Genomic DNA, 16,549 nt, shown 5'->3' with positions numbered 1-16,549 from the left:
CCAAGAGACATTTGGAATTCTCTTGGTATTTTGGGAAAAAAATCAAAGCTGTCTGACAAGCCAGGTGACAAGTGACACCTGAGTTGTGCCAGGGGGAGTTTTAAGTTGGACAGTAGGGAAAGTTCCTTCATGGAAAGGGTTGTAAAGCATTGCAACAGACTCCAGTGGCGGAGTCCCCATTCCTGGAAGGATTTAAAATCCATGTGGATGTGGCACTTGGGACAGTGGTGGCCTTGGCAGTGCTGGGGGAATGTTGGACTGGATGATCATGGAGGGCTTTTCCAATGTGAACAATTCCATGATCCGTTTGTCCTTGCTGTTGGACACACAGAAGGTCTCAGCCTGGGATTTTTTGGTGTTCCTGTGGGTTGTCCACAGGGATGCAGGCAAAATTCCTGTTATTCCCTATCAAAAAGACTGGGAATATTTCCCCTTACTGCCCAGAGAAGAACTGTAGGAGATCTCATTTGTGCCTGTGCTCAGAATTTAAGGCTGAGGGAAGGAATTGAGGGAAGAAGAGGCGCAGGATTGGGATGGAGAGGAGTTGGACCTGGGCTGGGATAATTCCTGATCCTTTGGAGCTTCATTATTCCTTAATCAGCTGTGTTAATTACAATACAGTGTTGCTCCCAGGCCTCTGAGCTCCAATCAGGGATGAGGATGTGAACTGAAAAAGGTGGAATAAAGGAGTTTTTTCCAGCTTTGGAAGTTCACTTGCCCCGGCAATAACGGAGTGAGTCACCGAACCCCAGCTCTGGTGCCTGTGATCTCTTCCTGGCTGATAAGAACATTCCCGCCAAGAGCTCTTCCAGGCATTTCCTTTTGAAGCTTAATTGAAAAAGCTCTGGATGATTGGATACTTCATGGTTAATTATAAGATAATTAAGGGAAAGGCGGGAAAATCCACACCTGGACAAATCCTGCCGAAGGAATCGCTGCAGAGGCGCTCCATTTAATTACCGGGATGGCCACACGTTGCCTCGAGAATGAGAGGAAAAAGGACTTTCTTTTCCAGCAGCCTCAAACTGGTCGGGCTGGGAGCCAGGGGCTTGTCCTGGAGTAGATCCCAATATACAGCTTTTTTCCTTATGATCCTGTTTGGATTATAAATTCAAATGTGGAATTCATATCTGCTGGACGGGGGGAAAGGTGGCTCTTCCCAGAGAAATCAATTGCAAAAAGCATCCCTGTGCTGTTGGAGCAGGGATCCTTCCTGTTTTCCGTGGGTTGCCAACTTCCCTGGGCAAGCTTTGAGGTGAATTTTTTTGTCTTTGGGAAAATGGAATTGCTTTCCTTTGCTTTCCAAAAGCTGCGGAGTTACTGGGTTCAGTAGAGAGGGATTGGGATCACCTGGCCGTGGTCCAGGATGCCCAGCAGCCAGGTGCCAAATCCAGGTACAGCCCTGAGGATGATCCTGCTGGGATTTGCTGCAGGAAAGGTGATGTTTTCCCTGTTCAATTCAGACATGGTTTGAGGACAGGCTGGGGTTGCTGGGAATGTTCAGCCTGGACAAGAGAAGGCTCCAGGGAGACCTTAGAGCCTCTTCCAGTGCCTAAGGGGGGGAAGGCTTCCCACTGCCAGAGGGCAGGGATAGATGGGATATTGGGAAGAGGTGCTTCCTTGTGAGGGTGGTGAGGCCCTGGAATGGGTTTTCCAGAGAAGCTGTGGCTGCCCCTGGATCCCTGGCAGTGTCCAAGGCCAGGTTGGATGGGGTTTGGAGCAGCCTGGGATAGTGGGAGGTGTCCCTGCCCATGGCAGGGGGGGATAGAATGGGATGATTTTAAGGTCCCTTCCTACCCAAACCATCTGGAATTCAGGGGTAGTTTTAGGAGGAGCACATTCTTCTCATTTTCGGGATCATCCTGTCTGTATTTTAGGAATCACGTGGTGGTTTTAGGTTCTGGATCACCTCCTGCTGCTCCTGGGTACCTCCTGCTGTAATCCTGCATTCCCCAGCTCTGGAGCTGGTGCATTCCCACATGTGGCTAGTTCGTCTTTCCTGCTCCCCGCTCGCTTGGGAAGGATTGTTCCCGCTTTTGTGTGGTATAACCAATTGTTAGGAACAGTCAGTTCCAATCTGTGCCTTTCAGTTCGTGCCTGCACAGCTCCTTGGAGCCAAGGAATGCTTTTCCAGGGGATTTCTTCGGCTGCAGCTCCGCTCTTGTCACGTGGGGTCTCTGCTTCTGCCTCACCTCCTTTCACCTCCCTCTTGTCCGGCTTTTCCAAACGAGTTCTGGCTCCGGAGCTGGTGGCCGAGAGGGCAGGGACAGTGGCCCTGGAGTGACAACTTTCCAAGCTCTGCTGAGGGACTTCTCCTAACGAGGGGAAGCGAGGAGGGTATGGAAACACGGAGAGTGGTGGCAACAGGGAGAAAAAATCCCGAAATGGTTTGGGTTGGAAGGGATTTGGAGTGTGATCCAGTGCCACCCCCTGCTGTGGGCAGGGACACGTTCCACTAGCCCAGGGTGCTCCAAGCCCTGTCCAGCCTGGCCTGGAACACTTCCAGGGATCCAGGGGCAGCCACAGTTTCTCTGGGAAATCCATTCCAGGGCCTCATCGCCCTCCCAGGGAAGAATTTCTTTCCAATATCCGTCTAACTCTGGCAGTGGGAAGCATTCCCATTGTCCTGTCACTCTATGCTTTTATCCAAAGTCTCTCTCCAGCAATCTTGGAGCTGCTTTAGGCACTGGAAGGAGCTCCAAGGTCTCCCTGGAGCCTTCCCTTCTCCAGGCTGAGCAAGGTCAGTGTATCAAGGAGACACCAGGAATGTAAATTAGGGAATGAGCATAGAAACAGGAGGAGATTCCTGGTGCCACGGCTGCAGGCAGGAATGTGTGGCCGTGCTTCCTGTGGCACCGAGTTTGCCGGATATTTGGAGAGCAGAGATGGGAATCAGCAGTTCCAACTCCAGGATCTGTAGTGATGAATCCACGGGGAGAAACAGGCACAAGGAATCTGTGTCAGCAGGAAAAAGTTGGAGTAAATATGCGTGAGTAATTCCAGGAGCAGAGCTGGAAAACCAGAGGGCTGTGGAACTTTAAGGAGGAGATGTACAACTGCCTTATGGAATTAAATAAGTCCTGAGCTTGAAACCGAATCCCTGTCTCCCGGCTCTCCCCGGGGAGCAGCGGGAAGGGCTGAATCCCTGCTGGGAGGGATGGGTGTTGTGGCTGCACGGATCCCGAGGGCCGGGAGAAACTGCGGATCAGCTCCACGTGCAGGCTGTGGGTGGTGAGGAGGAGGGATGTGTGTGCTGGGCTTTGGAAATGCAGCTCCTGGAGTGTCCAAGGAGAAGGGAATATGGAAAAATAAATGTATTTAAGGCTTAAATATGACACAGGATCAGGGAAGCCTGGGCTTGATTCATCCTTGCTTACATAAGCAAAAGGAAAAGAGGATTCCTGCTTTCCGTCGCAAATCTGAGATTCAGGAAGAGGCTGGAGACCTCAGCTTGGCAGGATTCAGCCCAGGATTCCAGTTCTAGGTTGCTCGGTTGTCATTAGGGAAGCGCTGCATGGGTGAGAATTCCAGGGAAAAGGAGGAGGAAGCATTTGGTCCGTGGGTCCCGGTGGGTTGGAGAGGTGCGGGACCGGTGCCGTTTGTTCCCTGTGGTGATTCCAACATCTTTATCCCAGCTGGAGGAAAAGCAGGCTGGTAAGTCCCGGAATTTGATTTCCACTGGGTGGGAATGGAATTTGGGACTTAATTCCCTAAACTTGGGAGAGAGTTGGAGCTGCACGTGCTGGACTGTTGGTGGCTTTCCATGTGCTCTTCCTCGGTGATCTCTGTGTTCCTAATGGACAATGGGCCTTTCTGGGATGGGATGAGAGAGGAGCTGTTGGGGTGTGGAAGAAGGGACGCTGCTCCCGAGGGTCTCCATGAGGGCTGGAATTTTGGGCTCCTGCAGCAGTGGAAAGGGGGATTTATTCCTAGGAGCGACGACTGAGGCAGGAAAAGTTTTCCCAAGCTGTCATTTGGGTGAGCCAGAGACCTGGAATCTGCCTCCTCCTTCCTCATTCCCTGCTCCTGCTTTCTTTGGATTTGCACTGTAATTAGCAGCTTTACGGGAGCCGGGGCAGAGCTGGCAGCTTCCTTTAGAAAACTGTTCTCCAGGCGGGAATAAAGCAGGGTTCTTCTGCTGGGAATGCTCAGCCTGATGATTTTACTTCCAGGGCTGTGCCCGTGCATTGAGGTGGAAGCCACGGGATGGGAGGGGCAGAACCACATTTCTTGGGAAGTGGCAGCTGGAAATCCAGAGTCAGACTTGAAATGTTCCCTTTGAGTTTAGGAAAAAGGGAAAGAGAATGTTGTCCATATCCATATCCAAGCCAAGGACATTTCCGAGCTGAAATTCCCACTTCTCTGCTGTTGTGCATTTAAAATTCCCACCTGTGCCGGTGTTCCTGTCCCGGCCCTTCCCCAGACAGGACTTTGGTGTTTGATCCTTGCTTCCGGGGTAAACATGGAAGTGAAAGTGGATACACACCTGGATTCAGTGTGGAAAGAAGCCCTTGGATAGCAGCAGTCCTTTGGATGCTGGTGATTGTATCACAGGATCTTGCCAGAAAAACATGGATTCAGGGTTGGATTTTTATTCATAAATATTCCTGTAGGTTCCGGTTTGTCAAATGAACTTGCAAAAATAACTGATTCCAGGATATCCTGATGTTGGAGTGATTTTCGCTGGAGGCGGGGAAAAATCTGGAGTTGGGGCCAAGAAGCCAGATCCTGCTTAATAAGGAATAAGATATTGGAAAGTGGGAATCTGGGAAGGCTTGGGAAGTAACGGGAGAAGGCAGATGTGCAGCGAAACACCAACGTGGTGCTTTCAGGGAATTCACAGCATTTGGGAATATTCCCTGTTGGATGTACTCCTACAGGATGAGCTCCTCAAGTAGCCTGTTGGTGTCTTCTGCTGGGAGTTTCACTTGGACTTTGGGAAGTACGACCTCCATGACCTCATCTTGCCAGGCTGATTTCTAGGAATGTGGGACACAGGCACATCCTCAGCCAAAGTAAACAAGCAGGGACACGGTGAGGGAAATAAACAGGCAGCACCAGGGAGATGGGAATAGGTCACGTCCAGGTCAGGTTTAGGCTGTTTGAAGCCATTCCCAGTGTTTTTGAGCCTGGAAGCATCACAGATCCAGGATCCCTGTTCAATGAGGACAAATTGTATTGAGAAAAGATGCCTTTGGGTTTAGATTCCCAAAGAAACTTCCCAGATAGCCCCGATTCCCAGCATTTTTGACTTGCAGCTGGGCATGTACCTGCCTAACCACTTAGCCATGGAATGTGGGAAGAGGAAAACTCCTGCGATAAGTTGTGGTGGGATGTGACACAGAAAAAAGCACAGTTTGGGAATGGTGAGAGTAAGAAGCTGGAGGCCCTGGAATTCCACGTGTGTCCCTCTTTCCCTCTCAGTGCCAGGAGGGAGGGAAATAATCACTACTTGGAATTCCTTAGGATCATTCCCGGGAGGTGAGCAGAGCCAGCTATCCCGGCAGATGCACATGGAGGGAGCATGTCCCCGGCGATTCCCATGGCTCCGGAGCCTGGAGCCGCCTCTCCGGATGCGCTTCTCCTCTCCAGCACATTTGTGGGGAGGGGAGCAGAGAAGGAGTGCCAAGGAATGGTGTTGACCACACAGTTTTCCCGAGTTTGGCAGGGATTTTGTGTTCTCCCACTTCTTTCGCTCTCCTCGTGTTGGCAGCGGTGGTCCCGGCGCCGCTCCCGGTGGCTTTCCCTGCATGTGACTCATCCCCAGGGAATTCCTGAAGCAATGAGTCAAGTTATTGGGAAAACTGTTTGCCCACTAGCGTAAACTAGGGAGCCAAGGAGCTGCCTGCAGGACGGGAGAGAGGCAATTCCTATTGGGAATGCCTGGGCTTCTCCTCCCGCTTCCCAAAGGCATCACTCCCAGATGTGCCAGAGCAGGGATGCGCCTCCGGAGTCAATATCTCACCTGGAAATTTGCTCCTCCTGCTTTTTTTGCTCCTTTTTTGAAAGGAGGCTGAGCTGATAAGCCTTCCAGGCTGGAGTAAAACTGTCAGATAGGAATTTGCCAGCATTGCAGTGGAAAACAGCTTTTCCCAAAGAAATGAGGCTCCGTCTGAAACGCTCCTTGCGTAAGTACCGGTCACCTCTTGGATCTGCCCTTGGAATTTTGGCTATAAATAACTCAGAGGCCGTGTGGTTTCCAACCAGGAATTACCAAGTTCTGTGTGTAGCCGTGGGATATTCCAACAAAAACCAAGGATCGGTGATTCCCAGTAACTATATCCAAGGAGCTTGTTCCACAGCTGGGAGCAGATTTGGGATGCTGGGAGCATTTATTGCTGTATCTATCACCTCATCCAGGTGTTCCCTTTGCATTCCCTACCCCATTTCAGCCAAGCTGTCCTTGTAGTAGGGGGTTTTATTCCCCTGTAGAACACGGAATTCTGTTTCAAATCCCAAATTACTTTGGATTTAATACATTTTCCCCCCTGGCAACTTGGCCGTTATTTTTGCTGGAGCTCGGAGTGGTCGGGAAGCTGCCTGTGGGCTCTGCTGGCACAAGCTGTGGGTGGAATTGCGGAGCTGGCGGCATCGAGACAAGGATTGGGGGTTGTTTTCAACTGCATTCCTGGCAGCACGCTGGGATTGTGCTCCTTCTCCACTCCCAGATTCCCGACAAAGTGGTGGCTTCCCTTGTTTCTCGGCCAGGTATTTGTGCAGGCTTTGGCTTTTCCATAGGCTGACAAGTCTGGAGCTCCAGTGTTAAGCTGTGCTCCTGCCGAGGTCAAGGAGGAAAGTCTTGGGAACCTTGGAGCTGTGAGTGAGGCTTTTCCATCCCTTTCCAAGCATTATCCTGCCTTTCATTTGGGCAGCTGGAATCTCTCACGACGATCCCTGTCTTTATGGACTTATCCCTACAAACCTCTTCCTTTATGCCCAGGGATGGTTGCTGAGGTCTGGAATTAATAAAGCCCTGTGGATCCTGCACACAGGGAGGACATGGAAGTGCTGGAGCATGTCCAGGGGAGGGTTTGGAGCACAAGGAGCAGCTGAGGGACCTGGGGAAGTTGGCCTGGAAAAAATGAGGATCAGGAGGGATCTTCTCCCTCTCCACAAATCCCTGGCAGGAGGGTGGAGTTGGGTGGGATCGGGCTCTGCTCCCAGGGAATAAGCGGCAGGATGAGAGGAAACGGCCTCAAATTGCACCAGGGGAGGTTTAGGCTGGGCATTAGGGAAAATTCCTCAATGGAAGGGGTTGTAAAGCACTGGAACAGGCTCCAGTGGTGGAATCCCCACCCCTGGAGGGATTTAAGAGCCACGTGGATGTGGCACTTGGGGACATGGGTTGGTGGTGGCCTTGGAAGTGCTGGAGGAATGGTTGGACTCGATCTTGGAGGGCTTTTTCAGCCTTAATGGTGATGCTGTGGACAAGTCCTGGCCTGTAGGGTGGTGCAGGGATAGCAGGGATGTCACTGGATATCCACTGGGGAGAGCCACTGGGATCTGCAGTGCCACTGGTTTGTAGGACTGGGATCAGAAGTGGTCCCAGTTGTTTGGAGGAGGTGCATTCCAAAGTGGAGAATTTCCTTGTTTCTCTTTGATTCAGTGAATTTCCTGCTTTTAACTGGGAATAAGTGCTGGGAGTGGCACCTTTGGGACTCGTCCATCCTCTTGCACTAAAACCATTAAGGTTTGCAAGATAATCCCGTTTTTCCTGAAAACTCCACTGCTGCGGTCAAGTCTGTGCCAAGGAGATCCATTCCGGAGTCTCCTTATTAAAAATTAACCATTCCCAGTGTAACAGGAAGGGGATGTTGTGCATGTTTGAGGGAAGTGTGGGATTTATGGGACCTGTTTGTATCCAAGGCAGGGAAGTTTGGAGTTAAGGAAAAAGGGGATGGGTTTAAACAAGGAGAACATGCATCGTGTTGTGTCTGTGGCAGAGGGGCTTTGAGAGGGAATTTGGGAGGAATGAGCTGGGATGGAGATGGATCAGTGCTGGGCCAACTGGGAAGTGGTTACGCCAGTCTTGTGTCCATCACCATTGCAATTCCAAGGAATTTATATCAGGATTTCGGGGTTAAGCTGCTGGGCCAAAGAGGTAGGTTCTTGTTCCCTGTGTTTCGAAGGTCAGTTGATACTCCGAGGTTATTTTGGGAATTGGTGTCAGTGGGCAGCGCTGGAGTTCCAGATCCAAGCTGATCCCATTAGTTCTGTCCCGATGACATTGCGGAGGTGATTGTGGTGCCGTGGCCTTATCCCGAGGGAGCTGCATCCGAAGTGTGCCAAGCCACAGGAGGCTGCTTGAACCTTTCCTGTCTGCAGGCTTCATTCCCTGGCTCTGCCGCTGACTCGTTTTATTCCCTTCTCCTTGGAAAATGAGAGATTATCAAGGGGAATCTCCAAAGTAACCGTGAAGACATCCCAAAATTCAAATCCCCATTGATTTTTGATCCCTGCCTGGGATTTGCTTATAAACATGGCTCTTCAATGTTCCATGAATCCATGGAATATTCCTTAAAGGAGGGATCTGTTCCCTTAGTCACATCCAGTGAGGGCAGAGCTCTCCTCACAAGCTTCCGGCAGCTGCTGTGCCTTCTTCCCCCTGGGAAGAGCTTTCCCTGCAGTTCCTGCAGGCACTGCTTGCAGCAGACATTTCCGGCCCCTTGGAAAAGGCAGAAAGGAAAGGACTCGCCTTCCTTTGGTGCCATGGAATTTGTCCCCTCTTGGTGTTCCATCCTGGAATGGTTTGGTTTGGAAAGGACTTGGAATGCTCATCCCATTCCACCCCCTGCCATGGGCAAGGACACCTTCCACTATCCCAGGTTGCTCCAAGCTTTGCCCAGCCTGGACTTGTCACTTCCAGGGATGGGGCATCCACAGCTTCTCTGGGGAATCCATTCCAGGCCCTCACCACCCTCCCAGGGAAGGATTTCTTCCCAGTATCCAGTCTATACCCACACTATGTCAGCGGGAAGCCATTCCATGCCCTATTCCAAAGGCTCTTTCCAGCTCTCTTGGAGCCCCCATAGGCACTGGAAGAGGCTCTAGGGCTCCCCGGAGCCTTCTCTCCGGGCTGAGCCATCCCAGCTCTCCCAGCCTGGCTCCAGAGCAGAGCTGCTCCATGCAAATTCCTCTGGCCAGCTTCAGGAGATTCTGTATGGATGTAACCCCATCCCCCTTCTCCCTGGAAGGCGAGAACAATTCCCAGATTGTGAGGAACCAACTCGGAAACAGAAAGAGCCTCATTTAAAGCCCTTCAGAACAGCTGGATGGGGCCCGATGGAGTTGGATCCAAGCTGGAATTGATGATTTCCGTCAAGTCCAGTAAGTGCTTGGTGGGAGCGGGAGGGTTCTGGGAATGATCCAGCCTGGGCTGGGAAGCCCATATTCCATATGGGACGTGTTGGTGACGGAAGGAAGGATTTGGGGTGACTTGATGGGGCTGGAATTCCATTGGTCAGGGAAGTGGGCTGTCCTCCTGCAGAGTGAAAAAGCAGGATGCAGCATCCCTGCTGTGCCCTCAGGACAGGAGTCTCCAACACCTGGGCGAGGTGACCTGGATGTGCTCTCAGGGAGAAGGGAAGCGCCTCTGCTCCGGAGCAGAAAATCACTCCCGAGGAAAAGCTGCTGTGGGAGCTGCCAGGGCACAAAGGTCCTTTGGTTTCAGTTTTCCAGCTGCATTTCCCACGAAGTTGAGCTGGGAGCTGGCAGGCCTGGGCTTGAACTTCCCAGCGGGACAGCAGGTTGGGACTGGGACATTCCCAGGGAACATGGTGGCATTTCAGCCAGGGGAAGGGATCCTGGGAGGGGCAGCATTCCGGGACACGGTGCTGGATTTCTGTGGAACAGCAAAAGTCTTTGTCCTTTAGTGGCACCTGCAACCATCCACTGAGACCTAGAAATCCTATTTTTTGGGGAATTCTGTAGCCCTGAGCAGTGAAGGCAAACATCTGGCTTGTTTTGAGGGAATTTCCTTGGGTGAGTCACACTGGAGGGCTCTGGAATTTGCGGAGGCCAGCTGGAAGAGGGTGCTGGCAGAGATGGGATTGCTTTGTCATACCTGGGTCGTGTGAAAGTGCCAGCAGGTGCCTGAAGGAAAAGGTAGGGAAGGAATATTGGGATAGCAGGGCTTCCTCCATGCATACATCTCCAGGGATCTGGCAGAGGGAGGAAAAGCCTCCTGGAAGATCCAGTTTCAGCCTGGGTTTGGCCTCCCTTCTTTTGCTCTGAAGAGCAGGAGGATGGGAACCAGGGGAGGTTTTGGGGTGAGGGAAGTGTGAATGCTGAGTTAGCCTGTGGATGCAGGGATGGGGAATTGCTGTGGGCTGGGAACCTGTGGGTGCAGGATTGGGAATTTGCAGAGGGTTGTGAGCCTGTGGATGCAGGGATGGGGAGTTTCAGGGATGGGGAATTGCTGTGGGTTGGGAACCTGTGGGTGCAGGATTGGGAATTTGCAGAGGGTTGTGAGCCTGTGGATGCAGGGATGGGGAGTTTCAGGGATGGGGAATTGCTGTGGGTTGGGAACCTGTGGGTGCGGGGATGGGGAGTTGCAGGGATGGGGAATTACAGAGGGTTATGAACCTTTGGATATAGGGATGGGGAATTGCAGGGGGTTGGGAGCCTGTGCATGCAGGGATGAGGAGCACTGGGCTGTGTGGGTGCCTCGGGAATCTGCGATGCTGGGAGCTTGGAGCAAATCCTGCCTGGATTTGGGTGGAGGGAGTGGGTGACTCCGGGGGTGTTGCTGTGGTGTGGGTGGGCTCCTGGCGTGCAGGATCCAGGCACAGCCTTTTTCCTTCAGCTTTATTTCCTTGTGTGCTTCTCCCCGAGGAGGCTCCTGTCAGGTGGGATGGGCTGTTGGATTAGCCTAAGTCTCGGAGGTTTAGCTGGAATGTTGTCGCACGGTAGCGTTTTTCTCCCTTGCTCTTTTCCCTAAGCCTTTCCCTACAGACAGCTAATTCTCCCCTTCCCCCACATCCTGTCATAGCCCAGTGCATGTCACAAGGAATTAACGGCTGGAAAGGCCGGGAGAGGCTCCTCTGGAACAGTCTCTCCTTTCTGTGCCCGGGGTGGCCCCCTCTGTGTGTCCCTTTTGTGTCCCATCCAAGTCCCCTCCCCCTGGCCATTCACTGGGGAGTCCATGGCCAGGAGCCTTTCCCAGCCCGATGCCATGGCCGTGTCCGAGGGCTCCCGGCAGCGCTCCCGCTTTCCCAGTGGGAAGAGGGAGGAGGTTTGTGCCGCTCGAGGGTTTTCCTCCTCTCCCGGCTCTGCATCTCTGACAGCATCGCCCGCTCTCCCTCCCGGTCCTCCTTCCCACAATCCACGTACAATCTCCTCAGAATAGGGATGATGTCACTTCCTTCCAGAGGGTGCTGGGGGGTGTGGAAGGGGGGAGTCACGACCTCTGGCTCTCGGCATTCCTGGTGGATAAATGAGGTGCAGGGAGGGAGTCGCTCTGAGGATGATGCCTGGCTCTGTCGGCAGGCAGATCCCAGATCCCACGCCGTGCTTGCCTTTGCCGAGTGGGATTTTCAATGGCTGCAGGAAGAGTTTGCTGTTCCCTCCTGAGCTTGTGATGCCTGTCTCCCTGGATATGCACTTTTCCTGAAATACCCTTCTGGGAGAGGAGGATGCGCAGCGGCTGGACCACATGCCATGTAAGATTCCTGCTTCCCTAGACCTTGCTGGGCTCCGAGGGTACTCCTTGTGCATGTGCTTCCCTTATTTCAGTGTTGGGAGCTTGGGGCTGCTTGTACTGGGATTCAGCTTTCAACATCCTGGGAATTTTTGGCTCTTTCCAGCAGTTTTAGGGGCAGTGTGAGGGTTCTTGCTGTCGCAGAGCCAGGGTCAGTGATCTCGGGGCTGTTTGCACTCCGACCTTCCGCTTCCTCCCAATTCCTCTGCCGGATCATATCTTCAGCATCTTAAAACACAATTCCTGGGATTTGCTGTGCTGGGATGAAGCCGGAGAGTCCTCACAGCGAGAGCTGTTTTTGGTGGGTTTTCAAGTCTCAGACCTTCCGTCGTCGTCTCCCTCCTTTCCAAAGCAGGGGCAAAGTCCCAAACCTCCTGGTTTAAATTTGGGAGTCTTTGGGAATTAACTGGGAGTGTGCCGCCCTGGGAGCCTGGTAAGCGGAGTGACAGTTCCACACTGAGTATTCCCGTGTGTGACAGCGAGTGACAGGCTGCTCTGCTCCGTCCCCATCTGTTGCCGTGGATAAGGAATCCACATAGGATATTTGTTGCCGTCGTCGATATCCTGCTTCTCAAACTGGGAGAGGGTGGTGGGAACTGGGAGAGCCCAACCGGAGGGGTGGAAGAGTTCTGGAAAGCGTGTTGGCGGGATGCAGCCGAGGGATGACGGGAACAGAGCTGGGCTGGGAGGTGCTGTCCAAAGGCAGCGAGAGAGCTGGAGGTGTATCCAGGGTTTGTGATATCCCAGCTATCCCGGCTGGTGAATGACAGTCACGATGGGGCTGGGAGGGAGTCTCCAGATGGCCCGAGCAGTGAAGGTAGAGCTGGAATGTACCCAGCGCTCTGATTATTCTGTGCTGAGGAAGTGGGAATCCAAATGGCGTCGGAATTCCGCATTCGCTTTGTTTGTGGAATGGAGCGTTTCCTTCAACCGAGTGATGGGCTGGAAGCAGCCCGTTAGCTATGGAATCTCCTGGAATTTGAGGGGATTGTGTAGGTTTTCAGTAATGGGTGACTGAAACGGGTTGGAAGATGCATTCCAGTGGCCGTGGGTGTCGGCACAGGATGGGAGACTCCGGATTTGGGATGTTCTGGGAACTGGTGGGGTAACCACACCTGACTGCTGGGTTGGATTTAGTGGGACGGAGCAGGAATTGGTGCCGTGGGCTGTCCCAAACCCAACATTTGTGTTACGTGCAAGGTTCAAGTTAGTTTAAATCGTGAGCAGCCTGGACTGGTGGGAGGTGTCCCAATCCACGGCAGGGAGATGGAACTGGATCATCTTCAAGCTCCCTTCCTATCCAAACTCTGCTGGAATTCTATGGATGTCCTCCCCTTTCTAATTTGTTTTACCCACAGCATTAAATTAGGGCCATCATATCCAAGAACGGGGTTTTTTGCCTGGTACAGGCAGCGTTGCAGATGATATTCCCTCGGGAATGCTGTTGGAAATCCTGTCTTAAGTAATGGATGAGGACACTTTGTCCTGACCTGGCGATTTGCTTTTGGGTTCACAGAGGCAAAAATCCAAGAGCACTTACTGATTTGGAAGTGCAGCTTTGGAAGAGCGTGGCCACCACAGGCCATGGATGGAGCATCCAGCAGCAGTGCCTGGATGTGGGAATTGGGAGGTTGGTGGGGTTGGGAACTGAGTTGGATCAGTTGGGAGAGCTTGGAGCAGAGAGATGCAGGTGAGGTGTGGCATTCCCTGGTAGCGCAGGTAAGAGGTGGGACAGGGATTAGGGCATGGAAAGAGGGACAGGACCGATCCCACAGTCCAGAAATCCCTGGTGGCTGTGGGCTGATAGCAAAGACGCCATCCCGGATTCGGCAAAACCAAGGAAAATTCCTGGTTGTGGGTGATGTGTTGGGCCAGGAAGGCAGGAGTGGGATAAGGTGTGCTGCTAGAGTCCCTCTGGAGCAGCTTGGAGTACGGCCAGCTGGGATGGAGTGGGATGGCTGTGCTGGAGGAGGCTGGAGCGCCCTGTGCAGTCTCGTGACTTTGCACGGCTCCTGTTTCTATTTTCCAAAGGGTTTGGGAAGCCCTAAAAATAGGAGCACAAACAAAACACGGGGAGGAACAGCAGCTCCTCAATCTTCCACCTTGGAATTGGTCGTGCCTGTCAGGGCTGGTGCGGATGCGATGGAGATGTGGAGCTGTCAGGATGCCCCTGCTGGTGCAGGGGGAGATCTCCTAGGAGCCAGTATCCTCACTGGAAGTGCTGTTGGGAGCCAGTCCGTAGTTCCCCAGGTGCTGCCACTGACTGTTAATGGATATTTTGGCTTCCCTGAGCCAAGATGGGGGGGAATTGTTGGACAACAAGAGCCTGGCAGCAGGTTTGTCCACAGAAAAACACCCTAATAGAGTTTTCCAGAGATTTAAGGCCAGTATGACCTGTCCCAAATCCCACGGTGGCTGCTCACCATCGCAGCCTAACAGGATTCCAGGTAATCTCATGAAGTGGAGCTGGATGAGTTACACACCGGCTTCACCTAATACTTCCCACTCCTTCAACTCCCAGCCCTCCTTCCTGAGCACGCCGTGCCCCCTGGCGCTGGAAGGAAGCAGCTCTGGGATAAACCCCAGGTTGTGGGGCTCTCCAGAGGGGGCTGGAGAGGCTCAGCAGCAGCTTTGCTTCCATTCTTTTCCAGGAGGTGAGTGCCGTGCCTGCTGAACTTCCTGGGACCCGCCAGCCATGCCAGGGATTGTCGTGTTCCGCCGGCGCTGGTCTGTGGGCAGCGATGACCTGGTTCTGCCAGCCGTCTTCCTCTTCCTCCTTCACACCACCTGGTAAGTGAGAAGGGCACAAGGATGCTTGGAATTTGCCCAGGAATTCTTTTGGCTATTCCTGGCACGGCTGGAAGTTCTTCCTGTGCTTCTACACGGGGCTGGAAGGTTTGGCTGGGACATTCCTGATGGACACCAACATTTTTCCATCTTCTGTGTTTCTTAGCTAAGCTCTGTTCCAAGTTCTATCCTAGTTCCAAAGAGCCTGACCAGAGCTCCTTGTTACCCTCCTGTGCCACCCAAGATTCCCCACTGGAGTTTGGCGCTGTGTTTCTGTACAGAAGCTCAGGAAAAAGAGGCATGGAATCCTGGAATGGGTTGGGCTGGAAGGTGCCTTAGAGCTCATCCCTAGGAATGATACAGAAGACTCCTGAGCATTTCGTATCTGCAGTTTTACCCAGTCATGGAATCCTGGAATGGTTTGGGTTGGAAGACACCTTAAAGACTATCCAATTCCAACCCCTTCCATGGGCAGGGACACCTTCCATAGGCCAGGTTGTTCCAAGCCCCATCCAGCCTGCTTACAGGCGCATTCAGCTATGGGTCTGCTGGAATTTTGGGCTGTATTCCTGTGCGGGGGCTCAGGAAAAACAGTCACGGAATTCTGGAATGGTTTGGGTTGGAAGACACCTTAAAGCCCATCCAGGTGTCTTAAAGACCACCCAATTCCAACCCTCTGCCATGGGCAGGGACACCTTCCACCAGACCAGGTTGTTCCAAGCCCCATCCAACCTTGTCCTGGACACATTCAGGGATGAATCTTCTGGAATTCGGGGCTGTGGTTCTGTGCAGAGGCTCAGGAAAAACAACCACAGGATCCTGATTTGGGTTGGAAAGGACCTTAAACCTCAATCCCATTCCAGCCCCCTGCCATGGGCAGGGACAGCTCCCACTAGGTTGCTCCAAGCCCCATCCAACCTGGCCTTGAACACTTCCAGGAATGGGGCAGCCACAGCCTCTCTGGAGTGGCGGATCCCATGGGATAATGTGGGACGGATGAAATGGTTCTGACAGGGGTAGCAGGGCCTGTGGATGGCTTGTAGGGATTTGGGGCCCAAACGAAGATTAATGTAAGGAGCTGGGGGATATTCCATGGTTTCCCTTGCCTTTCCTGCCCGGCAGGTTTGTGATCCTCTCGGTGGTGCTCTTCGGGCTGGTGTACAATCCCAACGAGACGTGCTCCCTGAACCTGGTGGACCACGGCCGGGGCTACCTGGGAATCCTGCTGAGCTGCATGATCGCCGAGCTGGCCATCATCTGGCTCAGCATGCGCGGGAGCATCCTGTACACGGAGCCGCGGGATTCCATGCAGTACGTCCTCTATGTCCGACTGGGTAAGCGGCCGGAGCCCCCGCGTGCTCTTCCCGGGAGCCTCCTCTCCCCGCTCTGCCGGCACGGCCAGATGGCCGCCGGGATGTGCCGTGCATCCCGATGAATCCATAGGCTGCGCCTTGTCACTGTCGGCTGTCAGACTGGCAGGCGATGTCCCAAATAGCCTCCTTTTCCTCGCATGGAATCTGCTCCCCTTCTGTCTCTCTTTTCCCCCCTACGTTTTCCAAGGATAGAGGCATAAATCCCAAAGGTTCTGACTCCGAGGTGTTGCCTCTTCACTCACCTGATCCATCCCTCCATCCAACCCACTCCCAGGCGCTGGGAGGAAAATAGGTTTTCCACCTGCTCGCTCCTTTTTTCTTCCTATAAGCAATTCCTGTCTCGCTCCCTCACCAAAAACTAGAGCAGGGAAGAGATTATTCCTTGATCCCCTGGTTCCCTTTTAGCTTGTTTTCCCTGGGTTCTGTTGCCTTCCAGGTACGGAAATTTAATCAGATTTTTCTGTGCCGAGTGAAGATTTTAAGAGAAAAATCTTTGGAGATGCAGAGCCAAACCCATTCCAAACAAATCATCCCGTGGGTTTGCATCCCTGCTTTTTGCCGGGTTGTTTTCCTGCAGAATCCACTAAAACAGGGATAACCTTGCTTGAAAGCTCAGTCTGGAAGACTTGGAATGCTCAGTGCAAGTCATTAACGTGAACAGCAAACAAATCTCCCTCTCCAGCTTCCCAGC

At 52.9% G+C, this 16,549-nt stretch overlaps 1 protein-coding gene across 4 annotated transcripts in view; it reads left to right on the top strand.

The window, feature by feature from the left end:
- The window catches only part of DAGLA (diacylglycerol lipase alpha), a 57,122-nt gene that overhangs the window by 10,178 nt on the left and 30,395 nt on the right, over positions 1 to 16,549 (top strand). For 3 of the 4 annotated variants that reach the window (XM_039552385.1, XM_039552386.1, XM_039552387.1), the window contains 2 exons: positions 14,350 to 14,488; positions 15,608 to 15,819. In XM_039552385.1, coding sequence (XP_039408319.1) covers positions 14,394 to 14,488; positions 15,608 to 15,819 — 307 coding nt within the window. In that variant the 5' untranslated portion in view covers positions 14,350 to 14,393. Of the gene's footprint in view, positions 1 to 11,396; positions 11,661 to 14,349; positions 14,489 to 15,607; positions 15,820 to 16,549 lie in introns of those variants that run through there. The other variant, XM_010391313.4, reaches the window with a different exon arrangement.

Source organism: Corvus cornix, chromosome 5 (genome assembly GCF_000738735.6).
Source record: "Corvus cornix cornix isolate S_Up_H32 chromosome 5, ASM73873v5, whole genome shotgun sequence".
Classification (NCBI taxonomy): Eukaryota; Metazoa; Chordata; class Aves; order Passeriformes; family Corvidae; genus Corvus; species Corvus cornix.
Note: the sequence above shows the minus strand (reverse complement) of the source record. Positions and strands in the feature narration are given on the sequence as shown.